This window comes from Cherax quadricarinatus, unplaced genomic scaffold (genome assembly GCF_038502225.1).
Source record: "Cherax quadricarinatus isolate ZL_2023a unplaced genomic scaffold, ASM3850222v1 Contig880, whole genome shotgun sequence".
Taxonomy (NCBI): Eukaryota; Metazoa; Arthropoda; class Malacostraca; order Decapoda; family Parastacidae; genus Cherax; species Cherax quadricarinatus.
In genome coordinates, this window is record NW_027195906.1 from 66,100 (window position 1) to 87,611 (window position 21,512).

Sequence of the window (21,512 nt, forward strand, 5' to 3'; positions counted from 1 at the left end):
CCATAGCTTATCCTTCAACATTATTGCTACTCCTTCTTTAGCTCTATTTGAAACCCCTGACCTAATCCCATTTACTTTTCTCCACTGGAGCTCTCCCACCCCCATTCAGCTTTGTTTCACTTAAAGCCAGGACATCCAGCTTCTTCTCATTCATAGCATCCACAATCATCTCTTTCTTATCATTCGCACAACCTCCACACACATTCAGACATCCCACTTTGACAATTTATATTCACTATAAGCTTTGCTTTTCTCTACTGTTTTTCTTATTAAGTTCTTCCTGTAATATTTCCTTTCCAATTTAAAACTGGGTGGCAGAGCAATGACTGCGGGTGATAAAAATGCATTAACAGATAGACATACTCAGTATGAAGGGAAAAGCTGGAAAAAGGATGGAGGAACAGAAACATTAGTAAAACTAAAGTATATAAATATGCAAACTATCACAATCTGTAGTAGAAATGCTAAAAAAGTTTTAACTAGTATATTAAATTTACCATGAAAATAAACCAATGTAATAGGAAAATATAATTATAAGTTAACAAACTGCATGGATAATGAGGCTAGAAGGCAAGACAAATGGTTAACCCTTTCAGGGTCCAGACCCCCAATCTGAAACTTGGTAGAGAATGTTTTTCTGAAGGTCATAAAACAAAATGTACAAAATTTGATGGAAAATTGACAAAATTACGCTCTCGCGAATTTTGCTGCATCAGCAATATTTACGTATCGACAACTTTGCCCACTTTGACACCCATTTTAGGTTAATTACATTATTCCAGTCGACCAAATTCTTAGCTATTTCACTAGTATTACTTCTATTTTATCGAATGAGCACAAGAAATCACCCAGTCAACTGTTTCAACCACCCAGTAAAATTATCAGAAATTGGTAATTTGGCCAATTTCACACAAAATTCAAAATATTCTAATTTCAAAATAGGGTCCAGAATAAACAATGCAGGCATTTCTGGCACTAAAATAACATTTCCTCTGATTATCAGCTATGTTTCCAGGCTTTACAAATGAATTTCATTTTGATTTTTTATTCACACCAAAAAATAGAAGATTTACTGTTATGCAATATTGTAATAATTGTATAAATAATATCAGTGCATTTGTGAACGCACATCAGACCCACCAGCTGACGTGTATTGGACATGTGACATCATTTGTTTACTCATGAACATCAGCAAAAATCGAACATTTTCGCTACTTTGAGCACAGTTTCAAGCCATTTTCAGTACTAAAACCAATCAAAATCATCTCTATTTCTGTAACATATCTTCCATTCTATCAAATGAGACCAAGAAACTGCGAATACAACTGTAAAAAACATACGAAAAAACACCACAAAGTCGGTTTTAATGGAAAAATACAATACAAGTTTTTTTTTCCTCATTATGCACTACGTGCTGCAGGATTTGTTTTATGTGGTGCACACCACAGATGTATTCTCTCACATCTAGGCCCAAAGTTACCACTCACAGCTTATCTGAGTGAGCTGAGCTAATGGCGTAGAACTATGGCTTGGATCCTGGCTTCAAAGCCGTAGAACTATGGCTTGGATCCTGGCTTCAAAGCCGTAGAACTATGGGACGGACCCTCAAAGGGTTAAATAAAATTACTTGACGTGATGACATTTTCTAAGCATTAGCATGCCAAAAAAGCAATCTTAAGAAGATAACAGTATGCACTAGGTCTTGTCTTTACTAAAAAAAAAAAAATCCTTATAAATTACTAAACCCTATTTGGTAAAAGTGGTTATATGTCACTTCAAGTGATGACATATTGCGTTATTAATGTATTACTATTTGAAATCATTTCCAATGTTAACAAATCATGGGAAATGATTGAGCTGTTTATAACTGGAGTTTACCTGGAGAGAGTTCCGGGGGTCAACACCCCCGCGGCCCGGTCTGTGACCAGGCCGCCTGGTGGATCAGAGCCTGATCAACCAGGCTGTTGCTGCTGGCTGCATGCAAACCAACGTACGAGCCACAGCCCGGCTGATCAGGAACCGACTTTAGGTGCTTGTCCAGTGCCAGCTTGAAGACTGCCAGGGGTCTGTTGGTAATCCCCCTTATGTGTGCTGGGAGGCAGTTGAACAGTCTCGGGCCCCTGACACTTATTGTATGGTCTCTTAACGTGCTAGTGACACCCCTGCTTTTCATTGGGGGGATGTTGCATCGTCTGCCAAGTTTTTGCTTTCGTAGCGAGTGATTTTCGTGTGCAAGTTCAGTACTAGTCCCTCTAGGATTTTCCAGGTGTATATAATCATGTATCTCTCCCGCCTGCATTCCAGGGAATACAGGTTTAGGAACCTCAAGCGCTCCCAGTAATTGAGGTGTTTTATCTCCGTTATGTGCGCCGTGAAGGTTCTCTGTACATTTTCTAGGTCAGCAATTTCACCTGCCTTGAAAGGTGCTGTTAGAGTGCAGCAATATTCCAGCCTAGATAGAACAAGTGACCTGAAGAGTGTCATCATGGGCTTGGCCTCCCTAGTTTTGAAGGTTCTCATTATCCATCCTGTCATTTTTCTAGCAGATGCGATTGATACAATGTTATGGTCCTTGAAGGTGAGATCCTCCGACATGATCACTCCCAGGTCTTTGACGTTGGTGTTTCGCTCTATTTTGTGGCCAGAATTTGTTTTGTACTCTGATGAAGATTTAATTTCCTCATGTTTACCATATCTGAGTAATTGAAATTTCTCATCGTTGAACTTCATATTGTTTTCTGCAGCCCACTGAAAGATTTGGTTGATGTCCGCCTGGAGCCTTGCAGTGTCTGCAATGGAGGACACTGTCATGCAGATTTGGGTGTCATCTGCAAAGGAAGACACGGTGCTGTGGCTGACATCCTTGTCTAGTTGGGGAAAAAAAAAAAAAAAAAAAAAAAAGACTGATCAGAAACACATTCATGGCTCAGCCACAGAAACTTTTCAGTTTTGGGATTTCTACAGCCTTGGCGAAAACCTGGTTGCTGACTCAAGCAGTATAAGCTTCGGTGGCCCCATAAGCCAACTCTTACACCATTTTATTACCGTTGTGTATCTTTATACGTATATGCTTCTAAACTGTTGTGTTCTGAGCACCCCTGCAAAAACAATGATTATGTGTGAGGTGAAAGTGTTGAATGATGATGAAAGTATTTTCTTTTTGGGGATTTTCTTTCTTTTTGGGTCACCCTGCCTCGGTGGGAGACGGCCGACTTGTTGAGAGAGAAAAAAAAATCTTTCTTAAATTCATTCACTTTTAGTGCATGTTTGACTGAGGTGTGGTGTGTTCCTATACAGGGCCACACCTGCCCTCACTACACACTTACAGGTCTACAAGCAACGACTGCTACAATCTATAAAAAGCTATTTTTGACAAAATAAAAAAAAATTAATAAAAAAAAAATCTGTTCTTCCCTTAGCATAAGACAATTTTATGTAATTCAGAAACAACCTGAATGATATGCAACATTCTACTGTATATTGTAATACAAGACAGAAAAAGTGAAGCTATCATGATTGGTCACAAAAAAAAAAAAAAAAATGCTGATCTGAAAAAACTATCAGCAAAACTAAAAGAAACAATATATTACAAGGTACAAATTTAAAGAAATTCTGCAATCAACTTTAACCAACTCATGCTCTTAAGAAATGTACTGTATAGCTTCATGTTTTGCACTGAGTAAGGATACAAGTTTTAATGATATTGTATTGATGAATGGAGAGGATTATGGATGAGATTGCCAAGACATTTTAAAAAAAAAAGAAAAAAAAAGAGCACTACAGAGAAATTACCCAATGAGAGTTTGAAGATGGCCTAAGGAAACACTGCCATTACCACCGTACTCCTGAGGAGTTCCTAGGGACAAATGGAAGACAATCCAATCTGAGTGAAAGTCATCAATACTTGCTACCTGGAGCCTACCTGGATAGTGTTCCAGGGGTCAATACCCCCATGGCCCAGTCTTGTATGTTACTTTACATATACACACTACCAAAAGAAAGACAAACATGTTATTTGTGTATGTTTATTATTTCTTTTCATCACAAGCTAGAACAAATATTACAAGTCAAAACTACACTAATTGTAATGAGGACTTTCACCAAAAATGTTACTCAAGGAATTCTTAAATTAAAAAAGCAAATAGAGTTATTAAAAATTAAATACCATACTTGTCATGCTTTTGTATAAATACTTACAAGAATAGATAAGTGCAGGAAATATGGGTTCATTTCTTTGGTGAGCTGTTTCCACCAGTATACGTAGTGGACCTTTGGAGATAACACTGCAATCAAATCTGGCAAGAAGAGAATACATTAAACGTTTATAGCTTGACATTAAAAAAATTAACTAACTCATCCCAGTCTTCTTCCATAGAAAAAATAATGTACAGTTTGATAAGACATGTGTACATTGACAAATTAGAATAAATACAAAGGCATATAAATTTGTAGCATGGAAATAGATGGATGAGAAAGCAAGTAAGTGTTAGACGAGCATGACACATTCCTCAAGGAAAAATATGCTAGTCTCAATTATAGTTTTTACAAGAGAAAAGCTTGAAATAAACTTGACATTCTGAATGTGTAGATGTAACCTGTTCTCCTAAAACACACTAATTTCTTACATACGATTTTCATCAATTTTCTCTTTACACGTTATTTAGGTTAGGCTCTGTTTAGTTAGGTTAGATTGTAGTCTATAGGCAAATATATACCATAACACCAATAATTTAATAATGACTTAAGATGATAAGAATATTTGCAGTGCGAACAGAAAATGAAGACCCACAGTAGACTGTACAATAGACAAACATGTTTTCCTTTCACTCTCACATACTTTTCTGAGCAAAAAAAAAAAATTAAATATAAAAAAAGTTAACAATTTGCATAAAAACTTTTATAAAATAAGCAGAAGTCTACAAACCAAAGAACTGTATGATGCTGTCCGGATTTTAAGCAAAACCTGTAAGACTAGATTTTAAAAAATAAAGAAAGAGCACACCAAAAGTTTTTTCAATCTTTAAAAAATGCTATTTAAGTTTTCAACTGTAGCAAATTTTGTAATAAGACATCAACTCACCCCTAACTTATTTCCCATACTCCTTCCATGTGCATCCACACTACTTCACCTTCACACACACGCAAGCACACACACACACACACACACACACACACACACACACACACACACACACACACACACACACACACACACACACACACACACACACACACACAGTCAGCAGACGTGGGTCACAAGGCTCCGAGAACTTTAGTGGTTTTTAAGTCGTGCAGTAACTGCTAGCAGTAATAAGTGGTAGTGACAACGTCAGTGAACAATCCTACGAGTGATAACCAGAGTTATTAGCTAAAAAAAGTCGAGAGGAAGCCTGAAATCTTTAATATTTCAAAGTGTCAAACCGTTAGTGGCTAGTAGGCTTCTGTTGCTACACAGATTCAAATATACAAAGATTCAAGTGAGTGTGGAAGCGGGTGTTCAAGAATTTCGAGAGATTGGATAACAAGTGAAATGTGGGGCACCATACAGTGAGAGTGAAAAAGTTAATAAGCAAAAGTAGAAAGGAAAAATATAATATATAACAAGGGAAGGTGGCAGTAGGCCTGCTGAAACAGTGACGTCACAACACTTGTGTGACATTATACATATAAAGTGTAACACCGAATGTGAAGTGTATTCCAATATAAGTGAAGTGTATTCTATCATAAGTGACATTGAGGGACGCGGGATGCATGAGCATATACGGTTATAAAGATCACGGGTGAAGAATTTTCAAAATAGTGATAGAAGGCGTGTGTATGGCGACTACGTCATCAGCATCTGGCAACTTGTCATCGCATCACTGCCAGCTTAAGTATCACTCACCTGTTGGGGTTGTTTTGGGGGTTCTGAATCCTGCCTTGCATCACTGTTAGATACTGGTCACTCACTCCTGCAAGCTATTACCAGAATTAGAGCAGAAATAGCATAGATAAGGTGAAGATAGTGTTGACTAGCGAGGAGCAGCCTAGCGAGGGGAAGCCTAGCGAGGGGAAGCCTAGTGAGGGTGACGTCAGACACTCCTAGAAGCTCAGACAAGCTAAATTTTACAACCTAATTACTTTCTGTGTTTTATAAGTAGAAGTGATAAGTGCTAGAATCACTGTTGGTAGTTTTAGAAATACGGGTATTACTACTGATATTTATTAGCAGTATGAATACTTAGAAGTGGGGGTACACATACACACGAGCACACACACACACACACACACACACACACACACACACACACACACACACACACACACACACTCACACACACACACACACACACACACACACACACACACACACACACACACACATGCACACACATAAACACACACACACACACACACACACACACACACACACACACACACATGCACACACATACACACACACACACACACACACACACACACACACACACACACACACACACACACACACACACACACACACACACACACACACACACACCCATATACAGTATGTCACACACTCCTATGAAGTGATCCTCTAACCCTTCCTTCCCCCCCTGCCTCCCTCTCCTCTCCTCTCTCTTCCTCTCTCTCTCTCTCTCTCTCCCTCTCTCTCTCTCTCTCTCTCTCTCTCTCTCTCTCTCTTTCCCCTTTCTCTCATCCTCTCTTCCTCTCCCTCTTCCTCTCTCTCTTCCTCTCTCTCTTCCTCTCACTCTCTCTCTTCCTCTCTCTTCCTCTCTCTCCCTCTCCCTCCCTTTCCCTCTCTCTCTCCCCCTCTCTTCCTCTCTTTCTCTCTCTCTTCCTATTCTCTCTCTCCCTCTCTTCCCTTGTCACTCCCCCCTCTCTCTTACCTTTTCCCTCTCTCTCTCACTTTCTCCCCCTTTTCCCCTCCTTCTACCCTCCCCTTCTCTCTCTTTCTCCCTCTCTCTCACTCTCTCCCCCTTTTTCTTTTTCACTTTCTCTTTTACTAAAAAAAAAAAAAAAAAAAAAAAAAGGTTGGGACTTGCAGGAATCAGGGATGAGATGACAATGGTACTGGTAGGGAGGAATGGATGGAGGAGCAGTGGAAAAGGATAGAGCAAGAATGGGAGAGAAAATTAGGAGAGCTTTCTGAAAAAATGGAGAAAGAGCTCTCTGTGAAATGGGAAAAGAGGTTGGAGAAGGAGACGAAGAATTGGGAGGCACAAGTCGAAACTGCAGTAGCCAGGGTAAAGGTCCTAGAATTTGAGGTAAACAGGCTGAAGCAAGTCTCAGGGGTAGTGACCAGAGAAGACACACCATACGAAGCTGAGAGGCTGAACAGGAAGGAAGGAGATATGAAATATGCTAAGGTCCTATCAGCCTGCAAAGAAGGGCCAGGGAGTGGAAGGGAAGAGCAGATGGGTGCAGATGGAGAGGGAGATAAGTCAAATGCTGAGGCACAACCATGCTACCAAGAGCCACTGGAAAAATCAAGGGAGAAAATGGCCACATACAGACAGGAACCAGAGTCACAGAGGGAGAGGCAATAGGAGGAGGAAAGGGCAAAATCAGTGTTTATCCATGGGCTTCGGGAGAGAGAGGAAAGGACACACACTGAAAGACGGCAGGAAGAAAGAAAGGAGATTGAGAAAATCATCACGGAAATAGGGGGAGAAGACATGGACGAGATTGTAAATTTTCAGAGAATAGGGGGGTACTTGAAGGGGAGAAACCGACCGATCAAGCTGATTCTCAGGACAGAAACAGTGCAGAACAGGATCCTCCAAGAAAAACCACGGTTGAGAAGCTCGGAAGAGTACAAGAAGGTGTTCCTAGACAGAGACAGAACACAAAAAGAGAGACAGCAGCTGAGGGAGAGGACAAAAAAGCGAAAGGAGCTAGGAAAGGAGACAAGGATGGAACCAGCAGAGGTCAGTCAGAGCAGAACAGAGCAGCAAGAGCAAGCACACACACAACTATCCTCAGAACCCCACAACCTATCACACCATCCCAACACACAATACAATCCATACCCACAGCTTCCACCCAACCCCCAACCATAGAATCCCACAGTATGCTACCAGGTCTCCCACCCCCACAGGCCCCCCAAACCACAGTGTTGGAAAGGAAACTGAAGGTATGGTACACAAACGCTGATGGAATAACAAATAAGTGGGAGGAGTGGCACGAAAGAGTCAAAGAGGCATCACCAGACATCATAGCAATCACAGAAACCAAGCTTACAGGTATGATAACAGATGCCATCTTCCCAACGGGATACCAGATCCTGAGGAAAGACAGAAGGAACAGGGGGGGGGAGGAGTGGCATTGCTGATCAAACACCAATGGAATTTTGATGAGCTGGAGAGAGGAGACAGCGGAGAAGAAAGTGATTGCATAGCGGGAACGCTTCACTCTGGAGGTCCCAAGGTGATAATTGCAGTGATGTATAACCCACCACAGAACAGCAGGAGGCCAAGGCAAGAGTATGACGAGAGCAATAGAGAGATGGGTGACACACTGGCTGCAGTGGCCAGAAGAGCTCATACATGCAGGGCAAAGCTCCTGATCATGGGCGACTTTAACCACAAGGAGATCGAATGGGAGAACTTGGAGCCACATGGGGGCCAAGATACATGGAGGGCTAAGATGATGGAGGTGGTACTGGAAAACTTCATGTACCAACACGTAAGGGACACTACAAGAGAGAGAGGAGAGGATGAACCAGCAAGACTGGACTTAGTATTCACCTTGAGTAGTGCAGATATTGAGGACATCACATATGAAAGACCCCTTGGAGCCAGCGATCATGTGGTTTTGAGCTTCGAATACACAGTAGAGCTACAAGTGGAGGGAGAAGCAGGAAGGCCAGGACGAATGAAACCAAACTACAGGAAAGGGGACTACACAGGAATGAGGAACTTCCTGAATGAGGTTCAGTGGGACAGAGAACTGGCAGGGAAACCAGTTAATGAGATGATGGAATATGTAGTCACAATGTGCAAGGAGGCTGAGGAGAGGTTTGTACCCAAGGGTAACAGGAATAATGAAAAAGCCAGGATGAGCCCATGGTTTACCCAAACGTGCAGGGAGGCAAAAACCAAGTGTGCTAGGGAATGGAAGAAATATAGAAGGCAAAGGACCCAGGAGAATAAGGAGAGCAGTCGTAGAGCCAGAAACGAATATGCACAGATAAGAAGGGAGGCCCAACGTCAATATGAAAACGACATAGCAGCAAAAGCCAAATCTGACCCAAAGCTGTTATACAGCCACATCAGGAAGAAAACAACCGTCAAAGACCAGGTAATCAGGCTAAGGAAGGAAGGAGGAGAGACAACAAGAAATGACAGTGAAGTATGTGAGGAACTCAACAAGAGATTCAAAGAAGTGTTCACAGAGGAGACAGAAGGGGCTCCAGAAAGACGGAGAGGTGGGGTACACCACCATGTGCTGGACACAGTACACACAACCGAGGAAGAAGTGAAGAGGCTTCTGAGTGAGCTAGATACCTCAAAGGCAATGGGGCCAGATAACATCTCTCCATGGGTCCTGAGAGAGGGAGCAGAGGCGCTATGTGTACCCCTAACAACAATATTCAATACATCTATCGAAACAGGGAGATTGCCTGAGGCATGGAAGACAGCAAATGTGGTACTAATCTTTAAAAAAGGAGACAGACATGAAGCACTAAACTACAGACCAGTGTCACTGACATGTATAGCATGCAAAATCATGGAAAAGATTGTCAGGAGAAGAATGGTGGAACATCTAGAAAGGAATGATCTCATCACCAGCAGACAACATGGTTTCAGAGACAGGAAATCCTGTGTCACAAACCTACTGGAGTTCTATGACATGGTGACAGCAGTAAGAGAAGAGAGAGAGGGGTGGGTGGATTGCATTTTCTTAGACTGCAAGAAGGCGTTTGACACAGTACCACACAAGAGATTAGTGCAAAAACTGGAGGACCAAGCAGGAATAACAGGGAAGGCACTGCAATGGATCAGGGAATACTTGTCAGGAAGACAGCAGCGAGTAATGGTACGAGGTGAGGTGTCAGAGTGGGCACCTGTGACCAGTGGGGTCCCACAGGGGTCAGTCCTAGGACCAGTGCTGTTTCTGGTATTTGTGAACGACATGACGGAAGGAATAAACTCCGAGGTGTCACTGTTTGCAGATGACGTGAAGTTGATGAGAAGAGTTCATTCGATCGAAGACCAGGCAGAACTACAAAGGGATCTGGATAGGCTGCAGACCTGGTCCAGCAACTGGCTCCTGGAGTTCAATCCCACCAAGTGCAAAGTCATGAGGATTGGGGAAGGGCAAAGAAGACCGCAGATGGAGTACAGTCTAGGGGGTCAGAGACTACAAACCACTCAAGGAAAAAGATCTTGGGGTGAGTATAACACCAGGCACATCTCCTGAAGCGCACATCAACCAAATAACTGCTGCAGCATATGGGCGCCTGGCAAACCTCAGAACAGCATTCCGACATCTTAATAAGGAATCGTGCAGGACCCTGTACACCGTGTACGTTAGGCCCATATTGGAGTATGCGGCACCAGTTTGGAACCCACACCTAGCCAAGCATGTAAAGAAACTAGAGAAAGTGCAAAGGTTTGCAACAAGACTAGTCCCAGAGCTAAGAGGTATGTCCTATGAGGAGAGGTTAAGGGAAATCAACCTGACGACACTGGAGGACAGGAGAGATAGGGGGGACATGATAACGACTTACAAAATACTGAGAGGAATTGACAAGGTGGACAAAGACAGGATGTTCCAGAGACTGGACACAGTAACAAGGGGACACAGTTGGAAGTTGAAGACACAGATGAATCAAAGGGATGTTAGGAAGTATTTCTTCAGCCACAGAGTAGTCAGGAAGTGGAATAGTTTGGGAAGCGATGTAGTGGAGTCAGGATCCATACATAGCTTTAAGCAGAGGTACGATAAAGCTCATGGTTCAGGGAGAGTGACCTAGTAGCGACCAGTGAAGAGGCGGGGCCAGGAGCTTGGACTCGACCCCTGCAACCTCAACTAGGTGAGTACAACTAGGTGAGTACACACTCACACACACTCTCACACACACACACTCACACACTCACTCACACACTCACACACTCACACACTCACTCACACACTCATACACTCACACACTCACTCACACACTTACACACTCACACACACACACTCACACACACTTACACACACACACACACACACACACACACACACACACACACACACACACACACACACACACACACACACACACACACACACACACACACTCACACACACACACTCACACACTCACTCACACACTTACACACTCACACACACACACTCACTCACACACTCACACACTCACACACTCACTCACACACTCACTCACACACTCACACACTCACTCACACACTTACACACTCACACACACACACTCACACACACACACACACACACACACTTACACACACACACACACACACACACACACACTCACACACACTCCTTCAATTAATACAAGTAGAAGAAATAATAAGGGTGGAAGACACGGGCACAACTATCAAATTAACAGTTAGTACAAAAAACTTTTCTGTATGCATTATACTGTACAAGTCTACTTAACAACAAACACCCTCCCTTTTTCATTTTTTAGACCTCTTATTTCCTTCATAATTTATAATCCAAACCTGAAAAACAATTGCATCCATGTAGAACATATTTACCCCAGATGGAGATGACTGCCAAGACCATCCAGAGTGTGTACTCAGGGAGGTACTTGATAAACATCAAGGACATAAGCGAGGCAATGAATATGAGGTAGGCTTGCTGAAGGCGTAAAGGACCATGCCAGTGGATGCTCACCATGCCCATTACACCGAAGTTCCACACACATATGGATACAGTAATCCAGTCAATTCTAATATTATAGCCACGGAGTAGTTCCCTTTAAGAAATAATACTTGCATTTTTATTTAATATACAGAAAGACCTCAATTTAAAAGAATAACAATGAGAGAGATAGAGATAGAGAGATAGATAGATAGAGATAGAGTAATGCTATTAAATTCAAATGAGAAAACTGTACAAATGGTACAAAAGCCAATGGCACACAAATGCAAACTACCGATTCGTACAAGCGCACATCCATGTGCACTCAAGGGTATACAAATTTTGCCAGTTATTTGAGTCAAACAGAAAGTACTGGAGTCCTGGAAGTGGAGTTTGGGATATTAACTGTTGTATCTGCATGCCTCTGCAAAGACAGTGATAGTGTGAATGATGGAGGGTTTTTTTTTTTTTTTGGGGGGGGGTCACCCTGCCTTGGTGGGAGACGGCCAGCACAAAAAAAAAAAAAAGTAGATTACAAAATCTTGCCAATAAATAGCTAAAGAAGTCTTATTAATGGACCTCTCAGTAACAGATTTCAACAATTTGGATAAGAAGAATTGGCCAGATAAACATTAGGAGTAACAGACAAAATGGAAAAATGCCTAATTCCAGATTTTGTCTGTATAGTGTTTGGTTGCCTTCAGAAGTATTGAACCAAATTCGATGACTCCAACATTTCTCGGGTACAGACCAAAGTAGCCACCACGTCCAGGACCCATCTGTTTTTCTCGTTTCCTGAGCCAATGGTCACCCATGCTAGTTTACTGCTTGTGCACACTTGCACATACACCTGTCATTTAGTTACCAATTTTCCCTGGATTCAATGTTTCATGTGACTATTAATATATTAAGTAAAGTGCAATTAACAATGACTTTTAAAGCAAGTGGTAGTGGTACCAAGAGAAAATGTGGTTCACGGTCTTAAGCAGAAATTTGAACTAATGACAAAGGTTGAATCTGGAATCTCATTGGAAAGACTGAGAGGAATATGGCATTAGAAAATGAAGTGTGTGATATCTGTACAAGCCATCTACATTTTTATTAGTAGTACTGTACAGCTCCTCTGACTCAGAATTAACTAAAGCTCCTTTGACTCAGAATTAAAGTTTTTACAAGTCATCGCAGTTTACACCATCTTTTCACCACTAAAACGCAAGTATAATTACTGCAAATTACACACAGTACCATAAAATTAGTCTACAGCACAATTTTGTAGTGAAGTACTACAGGTTACACTACCTGCATTCTTAGTGTTGGGTTGCCTTCTGAAGTACTGGACCAAGTTCACTTGTTCACAAGGCCACTAGATGGCTTTTTTTGAAAAATTAATTTCATAATTTGGAAGTTCTGGACAATTGGCAATACAGTATACCCCCTTCCCACTATTTGTCTGTTAATCAGAGGGTCATATAGCAACTGAGAATTGCGAGGAAATTAGGTCTGATCCAAAAAAGAAGGTAAATCTAGTTCCTTGGATTAAGGGTCCCTCATCAGCATCAAGGCACGTTCCTTCAGGTGTGTGTAAAAAAAAAAAGCAGGCTACCTAAAATTCCAAAATTATGCTGCTGGATCAAGAAGCAATTACTGTTATACAGAAGTTAAGAACATCATTTCTAGTATACTTTTACTCTGAAGGATACATGGCATAAAATACAGCCTCCTTGTAAGGGCTAACAAATGATTTCTAAAGGTAACTGTCGGTGATTTTGAAAGTTTTGGTGGCAATTCAAGAAAGAGACAGTTGATACAGCCAAATTAATGCCATAGAACAATGTGAAATAATTCCTGAAATAATAATTTCTTTCTAATCACTGTCAAGTCATAATTATCACACATTATCTGGTATGCTTAAATGCATTCACTTGCAAATGCTATCCTTTCTCTTGTCTCCTCTCTTAACCCTTTCAGGTAGGCCTACATATGAAAGAATGGGTCTATGTGGTCAGTGTGCACAGTATAAAAAAAAATCCTGCAGCACACAGTGCATAATGAGAAAAAAACTGACTGTTTTTGCTTTAAAAACAACGACTTTGCAGTGTATTTTCATATGCTATTTATGGTTGTATTCTAGTTTTCCTGGTCTCATTTTATAGAATGGAAGACATATTACAGAAATTGAGATTATTTTGAGTGGTTTCACAATGAAAAGTACCTTGAAATTGAGCTCAAAGTAGCAGAAATGTTCAATTTTTGCCAAAGTTCAAAAGTAAACAAATCATGTCACGCATCCAATACTGGTGAGCCTAATATTCTTTCACAAGTGTGCTGATATTGTTTATACCATTTCTACACTAATGGAGTAGTCTGCATAACAGTAAATCTATTTTTTTGTGAGAATAAAAATTCAAAGTGGAAAGCAAAAGAAATGTAAGAGAGGCCTGGGGACATGACTAATGAACAGAAAAAATGTTTACTGCCAGGAATGTCTGTCTTGTTTATTCTGGACCCTATTTGGAAATTGGCATCTTTCGAAATTTGTGTGAAATTGGCAAAATTCCCAATTTCTGACCACTTTATTGGATAGTTGAAATCAGTAAATGGGTGGTTTCTTGTACTCATTCGATAGAGAAAATGGAGTTCTAGCAAAATAGTTATGATTTTTGTTGACTGGTACATTGGAATTGGCCAAAAATAGGGCTCAAAGTGGGTGAAATCGCCGATGTGTAAACATCGTTAAGATCGCTAACTTCACGAGAGCATAATTCCGTAAGTTTTTCATCAAATTTCATACTTTTGGTGTCATTATGATCGGGAAAAGATTCTCTATCATTTCATAAGAAAAAATAAATTTTTTTTTTTAAATTTCCAACCCTGACAACACATTTAGGAGAGGGCCTGTCCACCCTGAAAGGGTTAAAGAATCCAAAATGGCTAGCTGCCAAGTTATGGATACCTTCTCTAATTTCATACATTGTGAATTAGTATTATACTTGTAGGAAAGTGCTTAACCCATAGGGGGTCAACTCATAAGGGTCATACTGTGCTTAAGAAATGGGAGTCAATCAGATTTGATCTGAGGAATACAAAGGCAGTTTTGAAATTTGTAGATCACTCAGCACTCTTGGATATGCAAGGCATATCCAGGAACGCTTCCCGTGAAGAGGGAAAATAATATGCCTATACAATTTTTTCACTTTGTGTATATATGGCAACTCACATTTTATTTAAATCTGTCAATCTGTTCAAAGTCTATATGATGCCAATCACACAAAAGCTTTATTGAAATCCCAGTGAAGGGCTCTTGATGGAATTAGACTTTACATTCTCTTTACTTAGATCAAAGCCAATTGCTTCCCATCCCCAGGCACTGTATGACCTCGAACAGGTTTAGCAACAATGAATTAGAGCAAGGAAGTTTGTAAAAGGTCTTGGAAAGGCTGGAATAATCACTGATAATACTCACATCATGTACATAATGGTAAAAATGAAGAGCAACAGTAGAGAGGACATAAGCAGCCATCCATGGATGATCTGGAACAAGCCCATAATGATATTGTCATATTTAATAAGCAGGGATTAATGGAAAAATGATAAATTCTTTACACTAGTAACGGAATTTATCAACAGAATTTACAAGATTTCGAAGACTGATTACCCAGGTTTCTAATGTGAGCAAGAAGTGCTCTGGTAAAGATGTTGGAAACAGCCCACACGCCTGGAATGATTATGATGATTTTATATACCCAACTACCATGCAACAGCTGAAGATGCTGTTTGAGCCTTTCTGCTGCAAATCAAGAATTATACACCAATACCAGGATTTTAATTACCATATCATTCTTGTTAAGAACTGATAAAGTGTAAATGAAGAAAAACTATGAAATTCAGTACAGAAGTGGTACTTAAGCACTAATTGTATGTACACATGCAATTATTTCATTCTTAGTAGTGCTGGCCAATCCTCAGTATTTAGTGCTAGATACTTTCTTGCAGTTGTAAAATATTCAAGATGATGTGCAACATATGAAAATGCCATTAAACTGCACTGTGAAGTTTGCTGGAAATAACTAACAGTGGGATCAGAGAAAGAATCCTACATGACCAGAGTGTGCACAAGTACAGTGGAACCTCGGCACTCGAACTTAATTGGTTCCAGAAGGTTGTTCGAGTACAGAACACATTTTTTACAACCAATTTTCTTTTTGGTTGGCTGTTATCACTAACTCTCTTAAGCCCCATGGTGGCATTTAGGCAAATATAAAAAACACCAAAAAATACAAAAACACAAAATAGTTTACAGAGAAGCTCTGGCAGATCATGTTTGTTTGGTCGAGTGCTGAGCAAACGGTCGATTACTAAGTGATTTGTTTACCAAACAAAGCGTTCAAATACTGAGTTGTTCGAGTATGGAGCTGTTCGAGTACCGAGGTCCCACTGTATAGGATTTGTGATTACGCACACACATAAGACTGGGATTATACACAAGTGTTCTATAAATACAGGGCACTTTGCTAATGTAGATATTTCAAATCACGCTCAAAAATTCGTTTATGCAGCTCCTGATTCGCTATGCTGGCATCTGAGCAGCACTATTTGTTTACATCCTCTTTGAGCTCCACGTCTCTCAATTCTGTCTGGAAACTCTCCAAAGTTTCCAGCATTTTAAAGTAATCACATATATTATGCTATTTGCATTACAATAGCATCTAAGGGTAGTTGTGATGATAAAAAGAAGAGTGGTAAGTTCCAAGTTACAAAGTAGGAGCTAAGTCAGGCGAGGGAGTAGCTAAGAGTGTCTCACTTGTGTTGAAGACGCAATAACACTGGAAGAATGTTGCTCTGGGGCGCTAAAAATGTCGTATATTTATGCTATCAGACGTTTTTAATAATACGTCTATGACATGTTTGGGAAAATTACATAAACATGCTATATATCTTGTAATAAATAGTCTGATGGGCATGTATTAAATGGCCAGCTGGACACACATTAGACCATTTAAACGATTAACTGGGAGTGATTGAGCCTGGGTGTGTTGCTGTGAGCCTGGGTGTTTTGCTGTTATGTATGTATAATTTTGCTGTTATGTATACATAATCACATAGGTAGTAGGTTGGTAGACAGCAACCGCCCAGGGAGGTACTACCGTCCTGCCAAGTGAGTGTAAAACGAAAACCTGTAATTGTTTTACATGATGGTAGGATGTCCTTTTTTTCTGTCTCATGAACATGCAAGATTTCAGGTATGTCTTGCTACTTCTACTTACACTTAGGTCACACTACACATACATGTACAAGCACATATATACACACCCCTCTGGGTTTTCTTCTATTTTCTTTCTAGTTCTTATTCTTGTTTATTTCCTCTTATCTAAATGGGGAAGTGGAACAGAATTCTTCCTCCGTAAGCCATGCGTGTTGTAAGAGGCGACTAAAATGCCGGGAGCAAGGGGCTAGTAACCTCTTCTCTTGTATATATTGCTAAATGTAAAAGGAGAAACTTTAGTTTTTCCTTTTCGGCCACCCCGCCTCAGTGGGATACGGCTGGTGTGTTGAAAGAAAGAAAGTATACATAATCTGTTTAGTGTCTAGTGTCATTAGTCACTCCAAGCTGGACGTCTAATATATGTCCAACTGGCCATTTAACACATGTCCATCAGACCATCTATTAGTGTCCACCCAAATCAGACATTATATATACATTTATGGAGCATTATCCCTACAATATACCTTACATTATATACAAATTGTCTTCACATTAATGCAGAAGTTTGCATAACAGTTTGCATGATCCAGGATGGGTTGTCAGTATTTCAGTGTTTACGGAATTTGTGAGCTCTGTCTTAGTATTCTGGCAATTTTCCAAAGCTTCATTTTACTTTCATAATTTTTTTTAGGCCTAGCTCTATTGTCCACTTAATACATGACATTGTAAACACGTTGTGAGGCCTTTATACGTATTTAAATGTGAAAAAAGGCGATTAACTTTTGGGCAATTTTCATTTTACATCAGTAGCCTGGAGCCTAACCCATCATACAATCAGTGCCCTGCTGTATATTTTAATATCTCTTTTAGCCACAGAAATAATGAGAGAATTAAAAGTTGGATAAACTGTAATGAATAAACAACCATTTGGCGAGATACAGTGGACCCCCGGTTAACGATATTTTTTCACTCCAGAAGTATGTTCAGGTGCCAGTAGTGACTGAATTTGTTCCCATAAGGAATATTGTGAAGTAGATTAGTCCATTTCAGACTCCCAAACATACACGTACAAACGCACTTACATAAATACACTTACATAATTGGTCGCATTCGGAGGTGATCGTTATGCGGGGGTCCACTGTACTGAAGGTATATTAGCTACATTCTCTAATATTAACTGCTAAACTTTCATATCTCCATATCTTATTACCAATTACTAATTAACTTTTAAAATACAATATTTTGAACTATTTAATAACATGCTGAAGTAATTAATAACACTCGTATTACAATACACACATGAAACTCTGTAGATCTATTAGTCACTAATGGTCTCACCTTATAGCAGAGTTTCTTGTAAAGTAATATAAGCACAATGGTTAAAACAACCACTACACACAGGAGAATTAGAGCATTACATAGTGCATCATACACTTTATCCCCAATACTCTGAGATTCCTCATGAAATGGGGTGTACAATCTGTAAAATAAAAAAAAAACAATCAAACATATTTTCTGTGTGCAATTACTAAAGAAAAAGGAAATTTTAGGGTTGAAATGGCCACTGTGTGAGGATGTACCAGAAGACAGATATTAGGAAAGAGCAGTGTGTTTATATTATGAATGAGAAACTGGATGTTATAATACTAAATGAAACAAGGTTTAAAGAGATGGGGAAATTTGAATGACAATTAGTAAATGGGCTAAAGTCAGGATTATCTAAAAGAACAAGAGCTCAAAGAAGAGCAGAAGTAATATGAAATGAACAATTATGGAAGAAAAAATGGGTACAAATATTTAAATATAAGAGTTATACAATTTAGAATGAAAGCAGGATGTGAAAATTGGGTTCTGTACCTAAAGATGAGATAAGAGAAGATAGCAATGTGAATGTTTAGGGAGTTTTTATTCAGAGAAAGCATTTGTTTTGGGAGCCCATAATGTTAATATGGGAGAAATGGTTATAAAGAGCATAGTAGGAAAGTTTGGAGTGCCAAGAGTTAACTGAAAACAGGAGACTTAACTAGTATAATGCATCATGAATGAGGTTTGGTAACAGTCAATGCCATGTGTCTTTCAAAAAAAGGATGCAATTTTTCCTAACTGCAACTGAAGTACATCTAAAACTATATAGCGCATATAAACACCTTCGTGGTATGTGTTCTTAAATTTTTGTTGCATTTTTCTAATTGCATTTACAAAAAATTGTAACAGAAGAGTTTAATGCTGATTGTAATAAATTTACAAGTACAATAAAGTACAGCCTCTCCTCACTTAACAACTGTTCCTAAGACCACGTCAGTAAACGAATTTGTTGATAAGTGAGGAGCATACTATAATGGTAGTGGGTTTGTGTCAACTATCTTTCATATTGTTTTAATGTCACCTTTGCATCATTTATAAAATTTCTGGTATATTTTTAAATGTTTATACAGTAGCGTACTGTATATTGTAATAAAAAGAATAGAGGAAATCAACTCTAGCACACACATTATTTAGGTATGTATGTTGGTCAGAGAGCCTGTTGTAAGTCCAAGGTGTTGGTAAACGAGTATGTCATTAAGTGAGGAGAGGCTGTACGTAAGAGCGGCTTGTGAACATGCAAGTTTTTTTAAGTGAAATATCATATCAGATCATTTAGTGGTAGATATGTAGTTGGAAGGAAAAAAAAACATCGTTTGTATACATATATATGCATGAGTCATAATGCTCTATTGCTCCTCAACCAAAAATGCTTCACTTTCAAAATGAATCAAGTGTCAAAGCAGTTGACCAAGAGGAAAAAATATATAATCATTGACCATCCAGTTGATTTTGTAAAAGGGTTCACTGACGCTTGCTGCTGTTCAAGCTTTAAACTCTTACCATTTTACTCCATTCATATTCAATGATAATAATAATTATCTTTGTTTCTACAAGTACATGTACAAGGTATACAAGCCTAGCTGACATCAATGACATACTACTATCTTAAGGAAACACATCCTGATGTTTTCAGCCATACCAGGGATCGACCCCCAGACCAGTGTGCGAGCAGTGTGTGCTAGTGATCAAGCTACGAGATACCCTCAAGGCTCGTCAATCTTTTTAATACATCTCATTTAATTTGTAAATGAAATTTCTTGCATTATTTCATCATTTACATTCAATTATTTCTTTTCATTGTTTCCATGATTCTTAATACCTCTCTAACTCCTTGTCCATAATTTCATATATTTCACTCTTAACAGACAGATTCCTTTTCATATCTTTTTTCTAAGTTGTATGCCCTCTTGGTATTAATTATAAGGGACCTTGTTTAATAGGGTTTCATAAATACTTAAAATGTAGTTTGAAATCTGACAGTTAAAATACAGTACTTACAGGTATGCTCCTTTTTCTGTGTAAAATGTAACTGAAGATACAGTGGCAACCACCACTAACATACACAGAGACACAGGGATGAACACCTTTATTACATGTTGTGCACCATATTTGAGCTCCTCTTCTTCCTCTCCCTCTTTCCACTCTCCAGCTGATTGAGAATTTTCTCCAGGTTCCTAGAAAATAAAATAAGAAGTGTTATTTAAAATACTCAGCATCTGATTAAACAAAGGCATTGTATCTCATCTAAAAAAAAAAAAAAAAAAAAAAAAAAATGCAAAAACAAGATATGTGTTTTTGAAAAATAATTTACATATTGTACTGTATTACATACACCAATGCTTTTAGTGCTTTAGACTAAATTCTATAACCAACCCCCCTCAAGGAAGGTTCCTTGATGTTGGTGAGGGGCTCTTGATTTAGGGAATTGGATCTGTGCTCCAGTTCCCCGAATTAAGCCTGAATGCCTTCCACATCCCCCCCCAGGCGCTGTATAATCCTCCGGGTTTAGCGCTTCCCCCTTGATTATAATAATAATAATATAACCAACCATGCCAATTTCAGACAAAAAAAACTGGCTGGATAAACACTGGAAATGTCAGACAACGGATGAAACTCTGTAATTTTGAACTGTGTAGCAAGTGTCCAGTGGTCTTCTGAAGTATTGGACCAAGCTAAACGAATCGGACATTTGTCTAATTTGGGCCAGAGCAGTCACGTCCAGGACCTGATGTTTTCACTGTTCCTTGAGCCACAGGCCAGCCATGCCAGCTTATTGTCTGTGCTCACTCAAACACTCATCAGTCTCTAATTTACCCAGGATTTAGATAATTTTGTGTGACTATTAGCATATTATCTCCATGGGGAAGTGGAACAGAATTCTTCCTCCATAAGCCATGCGTGTCATAAGAGGCGACTGAAATGCCGGGAGCAAGGGGCTGGTAACCCCTTCTCCTGTATATATTACTAAATTTGAAAGGAGAAACTTTCGTTTTTCCTTTTGGGCCACCCCACCTCGGTGGGATGCAGCCGGTGTGTTGAAAGAAAGATTAGCATATTATCTCCATGGGGAAGTGGAACAGAATTCTTCCTCTGTAAGCTATGCGTGTCATAGGAGGAGACTAGAATG

The 21,512-nt window shown here is 39.6% G+C and overlaps 1 protein-coding gene across 1 annotated transcript in view; it reads right to left on the minus strand.

Annotated features, from left to right (window-relative positions):
• Positions 1-204: 204 nt before the first annotated feature.
• Positions 205-21,512, minus strand: part of LOC138851527 (presenilin homolog) — a 28,199-nt gene continuing 6,891 nt past the window's right edge. The window contains exons 3-7 of the mRNA XM_070080734.1: positions 20,384-20,559; positions 18,359-18,500; positions 15,281-15,348; positions 11,712-11,932; positions 205-326 (exon numbers count right to left, since the gene is read on the minus strand). Of these exons, the coding sequence (XP_069936835.1) occupies positions 205-326; positions 11,712-11,932; positions 15,281-15,348; positions 18,359-18,500; positions 20,384-20,559 (729 nt within the window). The remainder of the gene's footprint in view (positions 327-11,711; positions 11,933-15,280; positions 15,349-18,358; positions 18,501-20,383; positions 20,560-21,512) is intronic.